Source organism: Alligator mississippiensis, chromosome 3 (genome assembly GCF_030867095.1).
Source record: "Alligator mississippiensis isolate rAllMis1 chromosome 3, rAllMis1, whole genome shotgun sequence".
Lineage (NCBI taxonomy): Eukaryota > Metazoa > Chordata > Crocodylia > Alligatoridae > Alligator > Alligator mississippiensis.
Window position 1 is genome coordinate 40,779,895 of NC_081826.1, and position 24,809 is coordinate 40,804,703.

The window sequence follows — 24,809 nt, forward strand, 5'->3', positions numbered from 1 at the left end:
TATGGTGATTTAGAGAACATGTTCAAGAATACTTAAGGAACACTAAAACTACTTTTAGAATTTAAAAAATATTGCCATTCCCAGAACTAATCAAAGGCATCTATCCTTGGCTAAACTAAAATAACAAAGAAAATATGAAGCATTTGCAGAAATCCATTTGTGTTATTACAAACTAAAAAAACAGGAACATTTAAAGAAGTAATGAGTATCAATATCCTTTATTACTCCCCATATTTACTTCAAACTCTCCAAGAAAAAAATTAATCTAATGTAAAATCTGGCCTGTGAAATATCAGACAGAGCAGTTTAATTATGGCAGAGTTGTGGGGAAGGAGGCTGGGGAGAGATAAGTTAAAAATCAGGCATAAAGGGAAAAGTTTGTTTCAGTCTTTACAATGGAAGAGACTATGATCTTTCCAAAAAGCCTTCCACTTGTGTGCAAAGATAAAGCAGATGCCCTGATGTGCTTAGGTCAACTTACTTTTGCAAGTTCGCTTATCTGGATTAAGAGTAAATCCTTGTCGGCATTGACAAAAATAAGAATCATCTAAATTAATGCACTCCTGTTGACAGCCATGGTTTTCTGAAGCACAGTAATCCGGTCCTGAAAATAAAACAGAAATGGGATAAAGAAACCCAATGACCTCACTTCATTTGAATTAGCATTTCTTTTTCTGGACACTGTCCTGACTTCTTGCCATACTGTTTCAAATATTTAAAACAAACTGTTCAGCTTTCACACAGACTACATGAGAAATATTTTAATGAACCTGGGAAGATAATTTTTCAAAGGGCTATACAGAAGTTAGCGTTATCAGTATTTCTGAGAATTTTGCAGCCAAATACTGTAGGTCACACTGAAAACATTGATTTGTTTTTAAACAAAACTCATAATTATGTTATTTTACTGCATTCAAGTTAGATATGCATTATACTAAGTGAATCAGTTTATATCAAGTGTACTTGTGAATGCCATTCATCATATAGGGGCATTATTTCACCAGTTGCACCAGTGTTTGAATGACTTTGGCTTGTTTGTTATGTGATTTTTGAGATGCAAAACTCTATGTGAGATGAAAAGCTTGCCAAAAACACTTGGGGCACTTGTAACACTACAGGGTTTTAGCCCTTAGGGTTGCATTCTATGCCCCCTAAATTGAAATGGTGAGTTTTTTATTGAAATGGTAGGTTTTATTTTTCCTTCACTGTATGTATGTTATTGACCTGGTGGCCACAGGTGCCTACTGAAGGCAGAAGCAGTGAGGGGCCCGATACTTTTTTTTGTTTTTTTGGCAGAGCCTGCCTGCCTCTCCTGCAGCCAGGGGGCCATTAATTTATGCCATTAATCTGTCAGCTTGCTTCCTGGTCACAGGAGAGGCGGGCAGGCTTTGCAGAAAAGCAGATCAGGCCCCTCACTGCTTCTGCCTTCAGCAGACTCCTGTGGCCGACAGGACACCTGGGGCCACCTGAGAATGAGCTGGCTTCATCTTTGGGCAGCCTGGGGGGGAGGCAGCAGGAGGGTGGCTGGGTGAGCTGGTGGCCGGAGAAGGCAGTGGGGATGGTGCATAGGGTACTGGAAGCCCAGGTGGGCTTGGGCAGCGCACCTGATCTTCCAGTGCACTGTACACTGTCCCTGCCACCTTCTCTGGCTGCCAACAGACTCAGCTGCCCTCTTGCCACCTCCCTGAACTGCCCCAGGGGCAAGCCAGCCCATTCCTAGGTGGCCCCTGGCATCCTGCCAGCCATAGGAGCCTGCTGAAGGCTGAAGCGGTGAGAGGGGCCCAATCCTTTCATTCTGGCAGAGCCTGCCCACCTCTCCCATTGCTGTGGGGCAAGCTGAATAAATAGCTGCAATGTTCCAAGTTGCAACATTACAAATTAAACTACATTGGGATGTTGTTACTTCTCAGCTCCGTGTTCTTGGGGAACACTGGCACAGGACGCAGCCTGTCTGACTCTCAAAGAATTCCCCCCCGCCAAACAAAATTGATTAAGATGCAGTGGGAGACATACCTAAAGCTCTCCAGATAAGGGAGCAACTGCCCTAGGTCTCATTTGCATCTGAGATGGAACCAGATGACCATTCATTTACATGGGAGATGGAGAATAGAAAGCCTGAAGCAGAGACCGCAGTGAATTCTGGGATCAGAGAAGCAGGGGAGCACTGCATGATGGGGAATCTGTGCTCCAAATTCTAATCTACCCACATTTACACACACCCAGCTCAGCATTTATCAGACCAGTTCTAATCTGGATTTTCAAAGGACTCCCCTTCCCCCACCCCCCCCAAGCAGAAGTAAAGTTTAATAGGCATCTTGGGCCATACATTTCCCGGTCCCACTATGGGAGGCCTATTTAAACTTGATTAACTAAAACTCAGTTGCCGGGTTAGGGAATGCTGAGGCAAAGAAGCTGAGTCAGAGGGGGTATGGTCAGCATTTGAACAATGGTAAAGGGTTCATCACAGCGTCCAGCCCATTGGAGCCCTGACCACAAGTGTTGTCATACTTTTCTCGTGATGACTGGTGGAAGTCCTCCCCACCAAATGTTATGAACACTCCAATAATTGCTTTAAGTCTGTCAAAAGACTATAGTAAGATCTGGAAAAGTCATGCTAAGCTGAGGCTTGTTCACAACAAGTAAAAATCAAAAACCCTGGTGCTGCAAGCTATCTATTGTTTCTGAAGAAACAATAAGGCATCCCATCAGTATATCTGCTATCCATAGGAATTTCAAGCTGGCTCCTAAGTGTCTGGTTACTCCTTAACCTCATGTTTTTCCTGATTATCAATCAGTTTCTTGAGATATTCCAAACCAGATAACCCCTTGTCAATAAAAAAGACAATTATTTACACTATTAAGAATGCTTTGAGGAAGCTGAACTGAGGGTATAAAAATCTGTAAAAAAAGCAGCAGTGTGTGTGCGTGCTTCAAGAGGAGAAATCTTTGTGACACCATCCACTGTTGTTCTCGAGAAGCTGGAAGAAACAGATGAAGATCCCTTCAAGGATTGTGCTAAGAACTTCACCTGTCAGCATTGGAACCCGAGTGCCTTGGACTGGTGAGATCCCAGCACTCGCTCTCTCCCTCTTTTCTCTTTTCTCTCCAGGCATACATTTCTGAACCCGAACTGTATTAGTTAAGCTTGAGCTAAGTTTCCCCAAATACTTAGTGAAACCAGGGTAGTATTGTAATTGTTAGTGTTTGTTTTTCCTTTGCATGTCTATTACTACTAGTACCATTATATATTTCATATACTTAGCAATAAATAACTTTTATAGTCAAACTGGGAGTAACTGGGTATATTTTTCCTTCTCTTCTCCTCCTTCCCCACTTGCTCTGCAGCAACGCTTCTTTTACCTAAGCTAAAGATCCCTGTGAAGCCCAAAAATACTGTGGGGTCTGCTCATCAAGAGGCTAAAGATTGGGACATGCTGAGTTTGAAACACATAAGGGGATCAGCTTGTACAGGCTGATTGATCCAGTTTGGCTCAGACATGCCCTAATGAACTGAATGCTGGCCCATGAGGGTGTCAGCTGGACACCTAGCCAGATTCAGATGTATTCTGTTTACCTGCGTGCTCATGTCTGACTACAGTTTATTGTTGCTCTGATGAACTGATTCTTGGCATGTGAGGGTGTCAGCCTGTCCACGCTGATCAACCCGGCTGGGTCAGGCATGTCACGTTAATCTGTGTGTGTTTGTGTGTATGACTGATTTGGTGGTTGGAGGAACCCAGCTCCATTGAAACTGAGTCCTGCAAGATAGCTCCATAGGGGGTGAGGACTTGCAGAAGGGAGATATACAGCCCCATATAGAAACACAAGTAACACAAGCAGCACATTGATAGAATTACCAAGACCCTAGAAATGTATCCTTAATAAATGAGCTCACCCCAAAGTGATGGGCAAATCTGGTAACAAAGTAGTTTAGTTTGCAAGGATGCAAACTCATTTAAAACCCCCAAAACTCACATACGTGTAATGTGTGATGCCATTAAGCCACACAAAAGGAAATTTCTGTCACAAGTACATCATGACACCATCACGTGTGCAAGCGCCCTTGGTGTCCACACCTAACACTGAACCAGCTCACATTGACCCAGTTCAAAATAATAGTTCACTCCTCAGAGACCTTTTGTTTTGGGCTGTCTGCTGGTTTAATCACACATCACTGAACTGGTAACATTATTTATGTTTTCAAGCTTTGTCTTCATAACCAGAGGGGCTAAACACTTACCTTTGCAAAAGAAAATGAAAAATCTGAGGTAATCACTTGACTCTCTGGAACTGGAGTCCTAGTCATGGGGATATAGTGGCTCTGCCTTACTCTGCCTTAGCACCAATGTGAATTTCAGCTTGGTTTGTCATCGAGATGTGAGTTGAAGTCAAATTTGTAGAGAATAATTTCAAGCATTTTAAACTTATGGGCTAAACACAGAGAATCAAAAAGCCCAAGGCAGAATCAATTCAATCTTCACAGGTTTCTTGAAGCTGCATAGGTTGAACCGATAACCGACTTTCAGTTTTCAGTTGAGAAAGGCAAGCAGAGGCCTGACCCAGGCCAGAAGACAAAGGGAACTAGAGCATACCTCCCAGTTTGCCACCACAGGAGAAAGAGTTCCCCTTATAGTGCTGGCCCTGCAAACCAGGCATCTGGCCACAGGGGAAGCCCCACTCCACAGGCTGGCCTGGGATCCTCCCACCCCCGTCTGCCCAGCTGCAGGAATTGGGGGGGGGGGGTCGGGGAGGGGGAAAGAGAAGTGAGTGATGAGGGTAATTCCTCCCATGGGGCTTGACTGGTGTGAGTGACTGATACACAGGGGAAAGGAGTCCCCCCAACTGGGACTGGCCCCATAGCCTGGCATTTGCTCACATGGGGAAAGCCCCACACTGGGGATCCCCTGAGCCCTGGTCTGCCCAGCTGTGGGGGGAGGGGTTCCCCTTCTGTGGCTGGGCTGGTGTGAGTCACTGACATGCAGGGGGGAGGGGGAATGAAGCCCCCCACCACAGTCTTAGCCCCCTGAGGTGGGGTCTTCTTAGCTGCGGGGGATGGGCCCCAGGGGGTTTCCCCCCTCCCTGCCTAGTTGGGCTGGCTCCATAGAAATAAGGATCATGCCCTGCAACCCAGCACAAGCCCCTTGGGCTGCCCACTGTATCTTGCCAGTTGCCACTGGGCTCTGGTGGGATGTGTCAGGCAGCCTCAAGGGCTTGTGATGGGTTTTGGGGCCCATCCTACCTTCTGTGGAGCACTTCTGTCCTCGCCCCTTGGTGCAAGACCCCTGGTCCGCCTGGCATGTCCCACTGGAGGCTGGCACCAGCAGCACCTGGCAAGATGCGCTGGGCAGCAGGGCCTGATCCTGCCTTCTATGGAGTGCTCCGGGCTGCTCGGCACATCTTGCTGGCTGTCGCTAGTACAAGGCTCTGGTGGGATGTGCCAGGCTCCTGGGGGGCTTGCACCTGGCAGGGGCAGATTAAGGTGTACTGGGGCCCTGGGAAAACACAAAATTGGAGGCCCACCCTGCATGGGAGCTGGATTGCGGCGGGGGGTGGGGAGAGGGGAGAAGGGCCCCTTCCCTTTCTGGTGCTGACGGGGAGAGGCTGGGTGGACCCCACCAGACTGGGGGTGGGGGGGCACATGCCCGCCTCTTCTCCCTGCTCCCTGCCCCCCCCCCGCTACAGCCAAAGATGCGCACAGACATGGGCACTCAGACAGGCACACGCTCTGCAAATGGACACACAGACAGAAACACACTCTCCCTGCCGTGAACACAGATGCACACACGCACAGACACACAGATGCATGCACCCATGCACAGGTGTGCACACACACCAACTCACAGATGCACACACAGATGCTCACACAGACAGACGCACACACGCAGACAAAGACACAAAGACAGACAGATGCACACACACATGCACACCCAGATACACTTTCCCCTCACAGGACCTCCCCCTTCCCCCTCTCTTGATCATACTGAGGCAGCGCCCCATCCCCCCACCCCCAGCTATGAGCCGCCCGTGGTTCCATCTAGCTCCCAGCCCCAGCCCCTATTAGACTTACTTGCAGGGAGCTGCTGCTCAGCTGTATCCCATGTGGCCAAGGACATGCACAGTGTTGAGCCGCATTGGGCCAGAAGTGCTGCACCGTATCTCTGCAGGTGGGCAGATTGCTGGGAGGGCTAAGATGAATTTTGGGGTGGCCACAGCCCCCCAAGGCACCCCCAGTGCCTCTGCCTGCCCACCCGCAGAGGTGTGGTGTGGCACTCCTGGCCCAGCCTGGGCCTGCTCCCCCTGCCCCAGCTGCAATGCGAGGTGGCACTCCCAACCTGGCCCAGCCCAGCCTGTTCTCATTGGTGGAGGGGTCCTGCTCCTGGCTCATAGGGAAGCAAATGCAAAAGCCATGGTTTTAAACTTGGCACCGTTTTGGCACCTGGTGGTGGGGAAGGGAACACTCCACATAGGGCAGGATCAGGCCCCACTGCCTGGTGCAAACTCTCTGGGCTGCCTGGTGCCTCCCACTGGAGCTCAGGACCAGCGACAGCTGACAAGAGATGCTGGGCATCCTCAGAGGCTTGTGCCAGGTGATGGGACCCTCTCCAGTGTGTGTCAGTGTCTCACGCTGGCCCAGACGCAGGGGGAGGCCATGGGGGTGAAAACCACTCCCCACAGCTAGGCAGACCAGTGTTTGGGGGAGTCCTGGGCCTGCCAGGGGAAACTCCCCAGATACTAGGGTCCACCCCACATGAGCAGATGCCAGGCTTGGGGTCTGGCCGGGAAGCGGGACTCCTATCCCCCTCCCCTCAGGTAGCCAGTGACTTGCACCTGACCTGAGACAGGGGGCAACCCTCACAGACCAATGCTTGGGACCAGGGCTGAGGGCTCTGTTCCCAACCTCCCCCACCCCTCTCCACTGCCCCACATGGCTGGCAGGAACAGGCTGGGGAGCAGAGGTGTTGCTACTTCAGCTCTGTGACAGCTGCAGGGTGAGGATGGGGCTGGCTCCAGCTCAGCCAGAGCAGACAGCACAGCCAAAGCTAGCCTGCCCGCCCTGTGAGGAGGATAGTGGGCACCCCAATCTGCAAGGTTCAGGCCAATTTGCACAGAAGTGGATAGATAAGTTTTGAAGTTATTTATGTTTGAATTCAGCAGCTGTAAGATCGTTCCAGTCCCCTCCACACCAAGTGCTGCCCTGACTCCAGCACATGCCTGACTCCTGATTTATCAATATCCTAGTGCCCCTCCCTGGTTTATCTAAACTGTAGAGTTTTGAATGTTTTTCCCTAGTTTAAATTTATTTAACGCATTTGAAGTATTTTAAACTGGTCAAAATGAACTATAGGTTTTAACTGGTTTCCAACTATTTTAAGGATTCAAAGCTTGTATCAATGTATTCCATATAACTGATATTTAGCTTGGTATTTACAAAGGTGTTTAAGGTATATTTGGAGTTTCTGTATATCTACCTGCATGAGGTGGGGCAGGGGGGGGAGGGGAGCAGGGAAGCCCCATACTGGGGATACCTTGAGTTTCAAATTCTTTTATCAATCTAATCTGAAAAAATATGACATTTTAGAAGCCTCCATATTTTGGGGGGGGGGGGGGGGGGAGCAACATTTGATCTGGATCACTGCTCAGGCAGTAAGGAAGTATGAGTAATATTTTGAATGGCACAGTCATATGGATATATACATGCATAGGTATGGAAATAATTTTGTGGCATGCAGTCCTAACAGACCTTGTCAGTCTTTGGCTAACTACATTGACAGGCACTAGCTTTCTTCTGCCATATAATGTTTTATAATACAATTTTACAGTCACAGGTTATCCTAGATCTCTATGGTATTGCAAGGATGCAGAAAAAATGTGTTATATTGCACTGATTAGTTTAGAAATCATTCTTTGTTCACATCATCATGTAATATGGACTAAATTTGCTACTGGTATAACAATGCAACTCTAGAGTAGTTAATGGAATTAAACCTATTTACACACAGTGACAAAAAATCTGTTCTCATAAGGTACACAGAAACAGAGGTAAGGCTGTGCTTTTAGCTTTTCCTTTCATAATTCCTGAGTGCAGCATACTTAGCTGTGCAATTTTACTACTACATTAATGTTGGGTTTTTTGCATTTCATTACTACACTTGTTTTATAAACAAAAGACAATTTAGAAATTCTGTTCTGTAAAACTGATCCATTGAATTAGGAAATATGACACTTAAAATAAAGAAATGCTATAATCAGAGGGGCCATGCAAAACAGAAACTTTTGCTTTAACTACCAGAAGAAGCAAGATCTCAGGGCAAGAAGTTCCTGTCCTTAGAGAAGGAGAAAACTTCTCTTACTCTTCTGATCTAACACTGTTTCATTTATAAATAGACATTCTATAAATGTTCTCAGGAGCAATGGAGAATTATCAGGGAAAAGAGAGAGTACAAGGAGAGCAAATTTATCATACTTAATATTTTTTCCCAACTTACTTCTGCAAGTTCTTTTATCAGGGTTTAAAATAAACCCTGGATGGCATTTACAGTAGTAGGAGTCATCTGTATTAACACACTCATGTTGGCAGCCTTGGTTATCCACTGCACAAAAGTCTACAACTGAAAAAGAAAAACCAGGGAAATGTGTAGAATTAGATACATGGAATCAGAAATAGAATATATATTTAATAATTATGAAATATATATTTATGTTATGATCAGAACTGAAGTAGTACAAATAAAAGTTGACAGGGTCTCTGCTCTGAACAGTCTGCTAATTGAAGGTTTTAGGGTAATAACTGATGGACCAATATTCAGGAGTTACTTCCTCTCTTGTAGCCAGGATACATTATGAATGGCAGACCACATGTGTGGCTAAGACTAGGGACAGAAACTACACATAAATCAGTATAAGTGGTCGGAAAACAGTTCAGATCTGTAACACAGCAAAAGTTAAGTGCACATAAACCACTTTCAAAATGGCTGAAACTGGTTTAAGATAAACTTGGATGGATGTACTATCAGACTTAACTGATTTAGGTTAAACTGGTTTCTTGAACTTCTTTCCCAGATCTAAGGGGCAAGACTCAGAGTGAAATCCTATCTGCCCACATTTGTTTTTATCAAAAGGGGCAGATTAACTTGAGTTTCTTATTTTTAATACAGGGAAGTGCCAATTACTCAAAGATTGTATACCAGTATAACAGAAATGTGACTCGGACTCTCAAAACTGCTTCCCCCACTGTATGTAGTCATAAGCCCTCCTTTTCCTTGAGCTACCCAAAACTTTCATAAGAATACTTGTAATATGTCTTCTCAGTGCTTTTAACAATGACTTGATCTTAAGCTCTACCCAAGGCGCATATAGCAAAGACTGGAACCAGCCTGGAACCAATGGAAGGCTCTGCCAGTCACCAGCACAACTTCTATAACTTACTTTCAGTCACTTATAGCATCAATAAGAGGCTGTTTCAGCAGCCAGGAACCAGGGACAGCAGCTTTAGTTCCTTTATATCACTGAATAACTCTATGTGCAAAAGAGCTATCATAGTAAAGGCCAAGCATAGATAATTCAGCTTAGATAGTGCCTTTTGTTTGACAGGTGCAGACTGACATAATTACCTAGCTGTCCTATATCAGTGTAGCAAATACATCTTATTTTTACAAGATGGAAATCCCTGCAACTTAAGCTTTTCCTTCATGCAGTAATTCTTAGGAGAAACTAAACGGAAATGAATAACAAAGCCAGGGTTCTTACCATACAACATTGCTTGGCTCACACTATGCTAATTTTGTCTGAACTTTCTGTTGAGAATAGTGATGTGCCACGTTTTACAAACAAACCTGAGGAGTTACTTTCCTCTTCCTGCCAAGTGACAGCTCCGCATTAGCTACTGGTAACTTTTTTCTGTTACTTTATTATTTCACCCTCCCAAATTAAATCAATATGTCCTTTTAAAAGATAACAGTTTCTTATCTGAATAAATCAGTTCTCTCCACCATTCCCACCCTCTTCACTGTTGAAAATATCTACATGTGTGATGATATTTGCTGAAACCATTTAATCACAAGAGTAGGGAATCCATGCATTCTCACTGACGGAGTTCCTGCTAATGCTTAGAAATTTTGGTTTGAATCCAGACAATTTAGACTATCCACTGCATCTCATGCCTAGCCACTTTCCTGGCAAGCACCTTCCCCATTTCCAGATTAAATAGCTCTATATAAAATCACATTTATTAAAGAGGTACTTTATACAATGTGTAGCACAATTAAGCAGCTTTCTCCTGAAGCCAGAGCCAACCATGGACAAATTTCTGATGTCCCAAAAGATTTATTAACAAAATAACACATCATGGAAAATATACAATTTTCCCATCAAAATTAATGCTTGTTTAATTAAAGAAAAAGCATACCCATAAGAGCCTTTTTTGCTCCTTGTATTTAATTACAAAATATTAGATTGTACTGTGGTTTCTTCCAGACCATGCCCTACCTGAGGAAAGTCCTATCTGACCCTCCCCAAAAGACCAACCCTTTTCTCTACATTCAGATCCCTCACAAAGACCCATTTCTGTCATGATGCCTATAAGCAAGTGGCCAACTAATAACAGTAGAGTTGAAGGACAACTAGATACCATCTACAGTTATTTTGAATGTTTTATCAACATATTAGGAACATCACCCTGCCTACTTTTGTCCCTCATACTTTCTGTTAGTCCATCTGTTGTTTTAGATTGAAATATCATTGGGGAAGGGACTGTGCCTCCCTATTTCCATAAAGTCTCTAATGTATTGTGGGAACAAGTGAGAAAAACAATAAATAATTCACACAGGACATGTATTTCTCCAGGTTTGCTCTCTAAATGATAAACCATAAACCTTTACTCACTTTGGTGAGCTGTTGCTCTCAGGAGTAGTTCCATTGGCTTCTGACAATAGCTAGAATGCCAATTTCTTCAGACTTTACACGAGACGACATGGTACTGACTGTATGAGCTGCACATTTTCTCTTGCCAATTACTTTTGGGCACAACTATGATTTTGCTGTTATAATAATTTTAGGACACTAATCAACTTCTCTCAGGAAGAGGTTAGCTTTCTTGGGCCATGTTCAGAGTCCACCTATTGATTCTTTTCAACCTCTTATATTCCGGTTACTGCTGGAGTCACACTTGTTGAAAATGGAAATCTTTCTGCCACATTTCTTTTAGCAAGCGGGCTATTAAATTCTTCATGGAATTAAGTATCCATGGAAATACTGAGAGGTATTATAAAAGACTTCCCACCTCAAGGCACTGCCATAATTTATTTGGATATTATGGAAAATACCCACAATTAGAATCAAGAATAAACCTTTCTAGTTTTTCTTCTTATTTATTTGTCTTTCACAGTTCAGTTAACAGCTTTATCATCTGCATACATCTGTACCTACTAATGGAATACACAGCAGAATGTTAGTACTTTGACATGCAACTCACAGTTCTTAGTATAAGTCTGTGTATATTTCAATAAAATAAGTTTTAATGGGGAGTTATATTTCTTAGAGAATGAATAATGCATTTAGGCAGTCGTCTGATGAGGTTATCCCACACTTTTTTGCAGGGGACAAATTTCTTGGTTCTACCATGTCCATCATTTCTTTCTAGTTTCCAGTTCTACCTCCGGATGCTTATGCCCTCTACCCAGTTCTGCTGGTACTATAGCAGGATTGTGTGTACACTGCTCTCTCCATAGGTCCATGCCTATAACATTTACATAAGTCTTCCAGATCTTTGTGAGTGATGCGAGCTAACAGGAGCAGAACAAAGGCTAGAGTAAAGGGTTAGAAAATAAAGAATGCATGGAAGAAACCTGAGGGGAGAGAAGGAAAGGGAGAAATTAATTAAGGGGGGTGATAGAAGACTTTGGTGAGAGCATAAGGACCCAGAAGTCAGCTAGAAAACTGCAGAGAGTGCAGGGAGATGACAGCAACCACACCAGTGCCAGAAAGGAACAGAAGCCCAGCAGCTGCAGCAGTATGAATATTGCAGCATTGCCAGGAAAGAGAGGAGAGCACACCCAGCTGCACCAGGAACGAGAGGAGAGCGAGCCCAGAAGGACCAGCAGTCCCTGAAGGAGAGATCCTGAAGGATGAAAGCCTGGTTTAGCACAAGGGCATTTTATTGGAAGGTTTTTGTTCTTCTGAATGGGAGCAGCCTTCATTAGGCTGGTGATCTTGCCTAGTAGTGTGGCTTGGCAAGCCAACCAGGAGACCTGGTTTCCTTCTTGACATGGTCCTGGGTTCTCTTGCTTCCTTGTCAATAAACCCTTGAAGAGGAATTACTGTATTCTGTAGCTTCCTTTAGCAGCAGTAAAGAAGCCACAACTGCATCTACACAGTTTAGTCTACAAATCTAACCTTTCTATTCACACATTATCCTTGAAAACACAGGACAATCAAGTTGCCAGCCATTCAAAATTTTTCAATGAACGTTTTGAGTCGTCAGATTTCAGTCTCTGCATTGCTGATGAATGCCTAGCTGTGAGGATCTATTTAAGTATTAATAAGCAAATGTATAATTGGTTGCTTAAGTGGCATGGTTTTACTCTGTTTCCTAACTGGATAATTTAGCCTTTCTGAGGAGGAAGAAGGTCTGAGTAACAAACCAGGTCCATTAACATAGTGTTCATTTGTTGTGCTCTTTACTACTTCCTCCTATGGTAAAGGTCTAAAATATCTTGGAAAAACATCTCTGCCACTTTAAAAGTGATCTCCCTCAATGTCCCACTGATAAATAGAAGACAAAATGCCGGAAACTGCAATGAAACCATTGCTTTCTTACAACATTTTGTAATGCTTTATTCTCTGTTGTGCCTGATACATACGCGCACCAGGCAGACCCCTCTTTCAACCTATTTTGTAACAAATCATTCAACTTATAAATGCTATCCACAAAAATGAATATGTTAGTTTAAACTAATGAAAATGGAGAGTTATAGGCCCTGATTTAACACTGTACATTCACATTTACAGGATTTTCCACCAGGGATAAGCACGTATCTCTTGATGACATTCACAGAAGTAGGACTTTTTGGTAATAACATCCATTCTGAAGTTTAAAGTTGCTCAAATCAGACAAATCAGTTCAGACAGATACACTGATAATAGGAACAGCAGGTTAGTTTTTTGGTGCAAAAGAATATAGAATGGCTGATTTCTGCTTAGATTTAAATCTTCATGGATAAACTGAATTATTCACATGTACCATAAGGAATTGAGAAAGATGAAATCATAAATGAGGCAAAAAATATCTAAAAACAAAAAGTGTAAACAGTATGCTTTAAACTTACAATTAAAATGACCAATATTGGCAGCAGCATTAATAGCATGAGTTAGGACAGGGGTGGGCAAAATACAGCCCATGGGCTGGATCTGGCCCATGAGGCCATTCTATCTGGCCCGCAGGGCCCCTAAAAAAATTTGGAAAATTAATATTTCTCTGCCCTTGGTTCCTGTCAAAAATAGAGAAGTCCAAAAATGACAGGAACCAAGGGCAGTAGGACCCAGGGGAAGTACAGCGGGGCCCACCGCCCAGCTGGAAGCCCCAGCCAGGGTTTCTGGGCTGGGAGCATGTGGCTGCCCCTGCACGGGAAGCTCAGGTAAGTGGCGGGGGGGAGGACCCCAGGCAGGGAAGGAGCGTGGGGGGAAGGGGGGGGAGAGAAGTGGCCCCTCCCCACCCATGCCCAGTGCCCCATGCTGCCTGTGCCCGCTCTGGACAGCCCCATGTGGGCTGCGAGCACCTGCAGTGTGGGGCACCGGGCGTGGGGTGGGGGAGGGGCCGCTTTCCCCCCCCTGTGCTCAGCTTTTCCCTGGGCTCCTTCCCTGCGCAGAGAAAAGCAGCCCCTCACCCGCCCTATGGCCGGCACCCCACGCTACAGGTGCTCGCAGCCCATGCAGTGCTGTCCAGAGCAGGCACGGGCAGCCCAGGGACGGCTGTGAGTGGCTGCAGCACGGGGCGCCGGGTATGGGGTGAGCAAGGGGCTGCCAGACTGACATTGGGGTGGGTTACAAGCTGGTGCTGACTGTGGGGAACTGCCCCATGACCAGTGCCCCATGCTGCAGCTGTTTGCAGCCCGTGTGGGGCTGCCTGTGCCTACTCTGGAGAGCCCTGTGTGGGCTGTGAGCACCTGCAATGCAGGGTGCCAGCCATGGGGCAAGTGAGGGGCCACTTTTCCTCATGCTCAGCACCAGCTTCTTGCTTGCCGGCAAGAAGGGGGTTGGAGCTGTGCACTGCCTCCCATCTGTGCTGTGGGGCTGGGGGGCACTGGGTGTGAGCGGGCGGGGGGCCAGTGGAAGCAGAGGGTCCACACTGGTGTCCTGGGGCCAGTGCCAATGGGACCCAGAGCAGGGTGGCAGGAGTGCGGGGTCCCAGCTGGCAGGGGCTCTATGGAGCCGGGCCAGCTCCCCACCTCTGCTGGTACAGCCCAGCCTGGCTCCACAGACCCCTGCCGGCCTGTTCCCCATTCTGGGCCCCACCAGTGCTGGCCCTGGGACATTGGTTCCAAGACATTGGGACGTTGGTCCCAAGATGGTGACAAGGGGGTGGGGCACCTGTCAAGGTGTGGGGGCTACATATGCAGCCCTTGACAGCCTGCCAAAACTGGGTAAGTGGCCCTCCGCTTAAAGTAATTGCCCACCCCTGAATTAGGGTGCTCTTGCAAGCTAGGTATAAATGATCAGTAATTAAAAGAGATCAAGTGGAGTTAGATCAGAAGGAAAATGCATGGTGGAAGAGTAAAGATCAACCTAAATCACACCATGCAAAGGCTTTGAAGTTTAAACTTTGAATATGAAAACTCTGAATAACACCAAGAGGATTTAGAATGTGATTCTTCATTTCAAAAGAAACCCATGAACAAATGGAATTTACTGTGAAAAATGTGAAAAACAATGAAGCATCTCAGTAATACAGGTTGGCCTTTGCAAGAAGACAGAGAAGAAATTACATAGCAAGGTAACATTGTAATAAGAAAGAAACAGGATTATGTATTAAATAGGGCTATCAATTAATTGCAGTTAACACATTAATTTGTGTTTGTGGTTTTTTTACGTATTAATTGCACATATGGTTTTGGAGCCTGTGCCCAAGCTGTGCTCCACTATTGTCACCACGGGGGCAGCGGTGGCAGCACAGAGGACTGCAGGGCAGCCCGAGTGCAAGTTCTGTGTTGCTGCAGCGGGGGAAGAAGGGTGCGCACAGACACAGATGACCAGCTGCAGCCTGCACGCAGCCAGGAGCACAACCCAGTGGCATGTAGAGCATTGCTCAGCAGGTAAGTCTATGGGGGAGAAACAGCATCAGGGTGGGAAGGGGCAAGGGGCAGATCAAGGCCCCCATGGTGAGGGAGGGAGTGGAGAAGGGGCAGGGGTGAATAGGGCCCCAGAGCTGGGGCAGGTTTGGGGACAGAGGGGTATGTGCCCTCCAGATTTGTGCATGGAGCAGAGGCAGGCTGCACGCTGGGGCTCTCTGTGCCCTGCTGCCTTTGCCCCAGGAGCCACACACTGGCCACAGTGTGCATCCCCTGTCTGCCTAGTGGTGGGAGGCACAGCATGTCATCACGCAGCTCCCAGGACACTGGCAGCAGAGTGCAGAGCACCCTGCTTCTGCTCTGCACACAAATCTGGGGGGGGCATGTGTCACCCGTGCCTCCCCTGGGGGTATGCACAGAGGTGGCAGCAACATCCCTCCCCCACGCCTGGACTGCAGTTTGGTCCTACATCCCACCCCAGCCCCTGCCCCACTTCTTCCCTCAACATGGGGGCCTCTATCTGCACAACCCCATGCCCGTTCCCCTCCACAGACTTACCTGCTGTGCAGTGTGTGTGTGTGTGTGTGTGTGTGGTTGTGCATGTGTGTGTTATTGTGCATGCCTGTGTCTGTGTCTGCCCCTTACTTCCAAGACACAGCCCCCTCCTACCCTGCTGCTGCCCCTTACTCCTGACCCACAGTACCCCACATTTAATAGATTTCATAGACATTAGGGCTGGAAGAGACCTCGTGAGATCATCAGGTCCAGCCCCCTGCCCAAGGGGCAGGAAGTCAGCTGGGATCAGATCACCCCAGCAAGATAAGCATCCAAGCATTTCTTAAAGCTTTCCAGAGTAAGTGCTTGCACCACTTCTGGGGGAGAGTTTATTCCAGACTCTGGAGACTCAGATGATAAAGAAGTTTTTCCTTATGTCCAGTCTAAAACGGTCTTCTAGTAGTTTGTGAACATTAGACCTCGTCTTCCCTTGGGGTGCCCTGCTGAACAAACATTCTCCCAGTTCCTGATGCACACCTCTTATATACTTATAGGCTGCCACCAAAATCATCCCTGAGCCTTCGCTTCTCCAGGCTGAAGAGTCCCATGTCTCTCAGCCTCTCCTCATAAGGCCTGCTTCCTTGACCTCTAATCATTCTACTAGCATTCTGCCAGGGCATGTGGGAACCCCCCTCCTCGGGCTCCAAACCCCACACACACACACACACACAAAGTCCCCCACACCTTCACAAATTCCCACCCCCACCCTACCCCACCTCCACTCTCAACCATACAAAGCATCTGCATAATTTGAGGTTTTCTGTACATAATTTTGAGTTTTTAGCTGTGCGATTAAAATCACAATTAATTGTGACTAACTTTTTTAAATCACACAATTAATTGGGATCAAATTTTTTAATAACTTGGCAGCCCTATTATTAAAACAGGGCTGTCTGATTGGCAGTCTGTAGGCTGCATGCAACCTGCATGGGATTAAATTACAACCTAGTCACTGCTCCCCTCATTGGTCTGACTGCAACAGCAGCCATCCCTGGGCTCCTCCTCCCTTCTCCAGCTGTTGCTTCTTGCCTTCACCCCCAAGAGCAGGCCAGTACAGCAAGCACTGTGGGGAGCTAAGGGTGAATATGAGGCTGTATAAGGACGGGAGGAGACAGGAGTAGAGCTGCACATGGGGGATTGTGCCCATATGGTACAATGGTGGAGGGAGGTGCCAGTGAGGGAGCATGTTACAGTGAGGGGAGGGGGAGGAGGAACTGCATTCCTGTGCCTGCACATGTAGTTGGGGGAAGGAGGATTACTCCCACATGGTGCAGCAGGGGGTGGGATTCCTGGTGAAAAGGTGGTTGCCAGCATGGATGCACTGTACAGCAGGAGAGGAGTGTCTGCATGGCATGGTGGCCATGCACCATGTGGCCTTAGAAATTGGACAGCCTTCTATTAAAGTAAGAACAAGGTCTGATATTAGAATAGAACCAACAAAGTAACATCAGTAGCAGTAAGTATATTTATTTGTATTAGCACAGCAGCATAGTTCCAGTGATGATTGTGGCAAGTTATGATAAATGCTGCAGAACTTCAAAGGAAGACACAAGCCCTGCACTACAATGATTTGAATAATTATATAAGCTAGTTGCAGAAGCTATCTTGATGGTTATGAGAAACTTAAAACGAATAACTTATGTGACTAAATGCATCTAATGCACATCATACTATCTGTATGGATATAGCAGTGGTGAGACAGATACTGGTATCCTTCATCTAGGTCTGATGTTCATGTTGCAGGGTGCATCTCCAGGGGTGGCTGTGAAGCCACTGGAGTCCCTGCAGCCCTTACCCACTGTTTTTTGTGTGCAATCACCCCTTCATTCACCCACCACACCTGGATATACTTGAATTTATATAAGGGAGGCTGCCCCAGGGCTTCCCAATCTGCTCTCACTCTGATGACCACTAGGTTTCTGTGGTCATTGCTTTGCAGGCTAATTGAATAGCTCCATCTGACCCTACACCATACCTTGCAGGTGTCATCACTCTTTGATGTTCCTGAAACCTCAGGTCCCACACTCAGCCCCCTTGGGCTCATAGACCCCCTGGTGCCACACTCAGCCCCCCTCTGGGCTTTTGGACTCCACGGGTCCCACACTTAACACTTAGCCCCTCTCTGGACTCCGGTCCCCTAACTGGGCCCCTAGGGACCTCCTCCACTCCTTAGTCCCTTCCAAAACCTCCAAACTTTTGCTGGCTGCACTCCCTGTGTAGGCATTCCAGAACTGCAGCCATCCTACTGAATAGATGTTCCTGCAGCAGCCTCCATGATCTTACTCCCTGCTCGACTCAGGGCCTGGGCTTATTTCCTATCTAAGCCCAGCCCTCTCCTAGTCTCATTAACTTCTCCATAAGTAGAGAAGTTGGGGTTCCCATCTTACAGAGACCTATTCACAATCTGCAAGGGTGGTCTTCTCCAGCAATGAAAGTCTACGTGGGTTCTGGTGTGAAGACATGGGACACTGGGACCCTGGTGCCTTGTGCCTCCTTGTGGAGACCTACTTAACCAGCTTCACCCCTGAAATCTCTAGGGACCATCTGAGTAAATGAGGAAAGTAGAGCTTTCCCTGTTTATCCAAACCTGTCTCCAGAGATTCCCAGGTATGAGTCTTGGTGAGTGGGAAAGCCCCACTTTCCCTGCTCACCAGGATGTGCTCCTGGGATCTCCAGGGACAAGTTTGATCCAGCAGGGAAAGTGGGGCTTTCCTTGCTTGCCCAAACTTGCCTCTGGAGATCACATCAGCCCTTCTCCTGCACCATCAACAGGCAGGAGAAGGGGCAATATGTGTTATGTGTTTAGCCAAATGAGGCAAATCAGCTGTGCCGTGCCATGACACATTTTGGCATAGCTGATCTGCTTTATTCAGTGACATCTATTTCTAGACTTAGAGTTCAACCTTTTCAGATTATCAAAAAGAAGAATGAATGGTAAGTTTTTGGCAATGTATAGCTACCTTCACAGAGAGAAAATCCCAAATATTCAGGAGCTCTTTAATCCAGCAGAGAAAGTGATAACTAGAACAAATGGCTGGAAGCTGAATTCAGATAAATTCAAATTTGAAATAAGGCACATTTTTTAACAGTGAAAAACAGGAAAAATGTGCCTTTGTGGAAGGTGTATTATAATTAAACATAAGTTATCGAGCTCAATATGAGACACTTGGGTGAAATTTTATGGCCAGTTCTATGCAGGCAGTCTAACTAGATGATCTAATCATTCCTTCCACCCTTGAGATCTATTAGACACTATTAGCTGTAATTTAGAAATAATCCAGCTTCAAAGAACAAACCCTTAAAATGGTACATAAGTCCTAGGGCCTTTGAATGAGCGTTAGTTTTAAGCAGATATATAGATATAGATAGATATATATCTATATATCTAATGAATTCATTGGGAAAGAAGCACATGAATGTCCTCTGAGGAGCCAGCCATGGGTTTGATCATCATCAGCACATGCACAGCAATGAAACCCATGTGCTCTGAAATCTTCAAAAGGTTGTAAACCCACAAAAAAACCAACAATGAACTAAAGAATGTTGAGGCAAGTAGGCACTCCCATATTCAAACCAGGAGGCCAAGAATAATTAAAACATTTTAAAGGATGAAGTACACAGTGGATGTGCCTCAAAAGTGTGCATGTACTCCTAAGTCTAATAAAAACCCTCACTTGTGTATATAGAAGAGAAAATTGCAAGCAGAATGTCCATTTGTTACAGTCTGTTACCTTTTTTGCACTTTGAAATAGTACTATTCTGCACTGGGGCAGTCTAAACAATGGTTTAAGAGGACTGTCAAAATAATAGCAAGAGCCAGCTAACATAATGACATGGAGCTTTAAACTGGCAAAAAATGTTAGTGGGAAAGATGGCACAGCTGTGGGGAATTATTTCTGCTTATAATTTAAGAAGGATTGTAGTGGAATTAGAGACCTAGCATTTGACCAATTTTGATGGGATTTAAAGCATGTGCTTCCAGTTAAGCATGTACAAGGGTGTTTTAGAAAGTAACGGCAATTTTGAAATACACCTACTTTATGTGCAGTTATTATTTACTGGACCACATCGCTTCTCTACATATTCGCAAATGATGGATGCATTTGACAATGCTGAAATGCTGCCATCAGTGTTCCCAGTGTAGTTTCATACTCATTAGGCACATCTACATGTCGTCGTATAGCATGCTATGGCAATGTAACAATCATGTGGGTCTACGTGTGATCACCAGCTATGTCACCGTAGCAGTGCGCTCCCCGGATGTAGTGCACTGCTATAACAATGTAACTAGGAAATCCAGGCGTGCACTGCCCACACAGTGCAGAAATCTCCCCTGTACTGCACCATGCTTTTGTACTTCTAAAAGGAAGTACTAAAGCACACTGCTGTAGCAACATCACTGTATGGTGACACATAGACATGCCCATTACATACAAATGGTTTTATGTCAAAATTGCTGTTACTTTCTGAAAAACCCTCATATGCAAAATATTTTTCTGAATTTAGGACCTAGAGAAAAAGGTAAATTTCTTCTAAAACTTATTAGCCCTTCTACAGAAGGTATGAGATGAGGCTATTCCTCTGAAATAAAACCAGCATGGATGATCTGTGAGAATGGCATAAACCTGCCAACTAAATTACCTTGAAATGCATTGACTGCTATAAACATGGAAGGAGTGAAAAGTAAGTTTTTTAGACAGTCCTAAAGATATATACATGTCATATTTAATATTTGTTTTCCTGAACCTTCATTCAAGCTGTTATCTTAAGTACACAAAGCTTCAGTTTGCTTCTTTATTGTTACCTCTATAAGAGGCACCAAAAGCAGGTTTTGTTATAGGCATTAGTCAATTCTAGACATGATTCCCACACAACACCTATCTACATGCTCTGAGAGTCATGCTCTCAGGAACAGATGTGGAAAACCTGGCCTGACTTTGAAATGGAGTCAGGAGTTTTCACCCACTCCCAAAATACACTACGATCTGATTTCCACCACAACAGATGACAACCCTTGTCTAGTAATACTAACACTTATGGCCAGTGTCTATCAATTTGTTCACTTTTCTGCTATCAATCAAAATGGTATCATGTCAGTATACTGCTGGCAGCCTAGAGGAGAAAGTCTAGTACAGGGGTTCCGACAGTTTTTAGGTCACAGCCTGGCAAAACGTGGCCTGGCAGTCAGAGCTGACAGTGGCTGGAATTTCTGGTCGAAAGACAGGTAAGGATACCCCCACCCCTTGGCCGGGGGGGAGGGGGGGGGAGCCAAACCCTGCGCTGCTGCAGGACCTGTGGAAGGAGCTGTGGCCTCTCCACCTGGCTCTGGGGGCCATGGTTTGCTGGTTCGTGGCCACTTCCACTCCAGCAGCCAACCATGCTGCAGACTGGCAGCCGACCCACTGGGTTGCAGCCCGGGGATTGAGAACGCTTGGTGTAGTTCTTGCTTTCAAAATGTCAGCACTACTTTGTGTGAAAATAGTTGGGCAAATTTTCATTCTTTCAGTACTTCAGAGTACATTGACAAAAAGCCTAGCAACAAATCTATGCACATGCTTGAGTTCTATGTGGGCGAAGAGAGATTCGCATCATTGACTATGGCAGCTCTCTGTATTTAGATGTACTGGATTTCCCTTTGGCTTATGTCCAACAATAACCACAAATTTCTAAATTGATACTTACTTATACACTTCTTTCCATGTTCATCAAGTTCAAAGCCATCATAACATTGACACACATAAGACCCAGGTGTATTCACACATATCTGTTCACAATCATGTTTCTCAATGGCACATAGATCCTGAGCTGGAAAAAAAAATCATTGCATGAATCAGACTTCTCTACCTTCTGTATTCCAATGGGGATTATAGATAGGGAAAATAAGGAAGAATGTATCAGACTAATATAATCTAATATAAAATATGTTTCCTGGGTAAATTTTGAAAATCTATGCTTTGATGAGCATAGATTTTATACATTGAAATCAGTAGTAAAACTTTCATTGACTTTAGTCGAGCATTTGATCAAGCCCAAGTACAGCTTGTCAAAAAATGAAAGAATGCTGCAAAACAAGCATTTATGCAGGATTTTGAAAATTCCATTTGTGCTTCAGTCACTTTTTTCAATTTTTGTTTCTACTTTTTTTGGACACTGGGAAGGGGAAGGTGAGGGAAGAAAAGGGAAAGAGAAAAGGAAACTGACACGTCATTTTTTTCCCCTGGCTTTGGTTTTTCCTTTTTCGATTTGGTAAAAAAAGAAAAAAATGAAAAAGTTTGAAAATAAAGTTTATTTAAAAATCATTAGAAAAATGTGGGTTACCTTTACTGCTTAATGTAATTTATAACGTTTGATATTCATGACAAAAAACTAAGAGGCTGTTCTAAATCTGTGTTGAGCAGCAAAACACCCTCAGTGAAATTTATGGCAAGAGACAGTAAAGAAAACTTAAGATCAGTCTCTAAGGCTGCCAGACACTGAATTAATTTATACTACTAGAAAGAAGCCTCATTAGAACTGGGGTCAGATCATTGGCACAGAGAATTTGTTTTACAGTTGCCTGCTTCAAATCAAGAGACATGATGAAGAACATAATATAAACACCCAGAGAAAATATAAACACCCAGAAATAAATAATCATTTTGTCTCTTTCAACCATGCTCTCATCCTTTTGTCCTGCTTTACAGTCTCAAAAGTGTATGATCATGATAATCTGCACATAGTTTAGGAGAAAAAAAAACTTAAGGCAAGTTAAATAAACAAATACACAATAACTAATACAATGAAGGTGTTTGATAAACCCATTATTTTCTGGAAAAATTAATCAGATCCTGACATATAGGATATTAATGCTTTCTAGAGCTGAGGATACTGTTTTGAACATATTATTCTATGGATTAAAATTTAGTTTAGTTTGAGGCTAGTTGCTTAGAATTGGGAAAAAAATGTCTGTGTGTGTATGAGAATATTCACTATTCCATTACACAAAAGGATTTAAGCTGTTTTTTTAAAAAGATATAAACTTGTCTGATTTAGACAGAGGTTAGGAAGGACCTGCTTCTGTGGTTAACTTGCTACATGATAGTCTACCCTAGGATTTACTGCATTTTCATTATAACATCTGGTACTTGTTACTGAGACAAGTTACTGAAGTAGATGAACCACTGCTATGAGCTGATAGAAAAATTCCTAAGTTGCTATTTCTCCAGTTGCTTAAATGTATATCCCAGTCCACTTCTCTGCCTCTGCCCTCCTTGAAGGGGTACGAGTCTCCATGTATTACGTGACCAAGAAAGAACAAAGTTATGAAAGAGAACTTACTGCTGCAAGTCTTCTGGTCAGCATTCAAAATGTATCCCTGCTTACATTTGCACATGTAGGAGCCAGGAGTGTTAATACAGAAGTGATCACAGCCATGTTCAGCAATACTGCACATGTGAGGCACTAGAAGAGAAGAGAAAGTCAAAATGTTAGCTGTTGCCATGGTAAGTTTATAGTGATCATAGTTGAAGTGAAAACAGATTGATTGCTTAGGATTATGTTATAGAAGTCTGCAGTAAATTTTAAACAACCAAGACAAAGTCAAATAATAGTAGGGTTGGAAGATGTTGGGAGACCATTTAGTTTGGCTCACGCATCAAGGTAGGATTGTCCCTGACTAAACCAACCCAGTCAATTAACCTGCTCTTTAAAATTTCCAGTGATGGAGATTCCACAACCTCTCTGTTCAGCCTGTTGCAGTGCTTAACCACCTTCATAGTGAGACACTTCTTCCTAGTATCCCAGCTAAATTTCCTCTGGTGCAAGCTGAGACCATTGTTCCTAGTCCTGTTCCCTGAAGCCACAGAGAATAATCTATCTCTGTCATCTTTATAACCACATTTCAGATATTTAAAGACTTATCAAATCAGCTGCACAGCCAACTTTTTTCTCCAGAATAAGTGAAGTGTAAAACCTATATGTGATTGCGTAATTAAACTATAACAATAAGTACTGCATATGTATGTTAGAAAATGTTTTGTAATTAAGATATTTCCTTCCTTGGCTGACATTTTCATCATGGTTTTATGTGTGGTATCACACAAGAAAATTGTCTGCCTTAACAGTTAAAATCTTACACAGGATTAATGTGGACAAAACACAATTTATGGAAGAGTTATTTTTGTAACAAATGAGAGATACCTTGAAATATTGAATACCCTGGGATTCAAAGTGGCATGGAGCCCAGTGAAACAAATATAACAAATTGCAATAGAGTTCTTTTAGGAAAAAATACTTTAAATAAATAATTCTAGCGAATATTTAATTATAATATTGTTGAAGAAAGAAAATAACCACATAACAGAAAAATGAAACGGAATCACTACTAAACAAAGTGATGAAAAAATTCTATGTATAGCTTAGATTCCATCATACGGAGAGTCAAATAAAGACATGGGGCCCCTGTAGACATGCAGTTAAAAGCACGATGGGGTCTGATGTATGATCTACACAATCACACCTCCTGCCATGCCATATGTGCCTGGCTGGATGCATGATTGTGGGATCATGAATCAGATCCCATTACACCTTATTGCTGGTGCAGGGTGAGCCCAGGATTACAACGCCAGGCTTCCCCTGCCTGCCCCAGCAAGAAGTAAGCTCCCACAGCTGGGAACCCTATCAGATCATCTGGGCTCCCAGCTGCAGGTGCACCCCAGGGGTTCCTGTGACAGGGAGACTGCATCAGCTATGATCTCCCAGGTGCAGGGGTGCCTGGTACACCCCTACAGCTGGGAGACCATGTCAGCTATGGTCTTACAACCATGGGGGTGCCTGGGGCACCCTTGTGGCTAGGACACTGCTTCAGCTGCAGTCTCCCAACCACGGGGCTGCATGGGACATGGGAAGCTGGGAGCCAGCATCAGCTTGGAGCTCTGAGGCTGAGGGGTGCACTTGGGCACCCCAGCTGGGAGCTTTGATCACCTGAGAGGGCTC

The 24,809-nt window shown here is 44.8% G+C and overlaps 1 protein-coding gene across 4 annotated transcripts in view; it reads right to left on the reverse strand.

Annotated features, from left to right (window-relative positions):
• MATN2 (matrilin 2) overlaps window positions 1-24,809 on the reverse strand; it is a 132,748-nt gene that overhangs the window by 33,982 nt on the left and 73,957 nt on the right. For all 4 annotated transcript variants that reach the window (XM_059723856.1, XM_059723855.1, XM_059723852.1 and 1 more), the window contains exons 4-7: window positions 23,154-23,276; window positions 21,519-21,641; window positions 8,487-8,609; window positions 482-604 (exon numbers count right to left, since the gene is read on the reverse strand). In XM_059723856.1, the coding sequence (XP_059579839.1) occupies window positions 482-604; window positions 8,487-8,609; window positions 21,519-21,641; window positions 23,154-23,276 (492 nt within the window). The remainder of the gene's footprint in view (window positions 1-481; window positions 605-8,486; window positions 8,610-21,518; window positions 21,642-23,153; window positions 23,277-24,809) is intronic.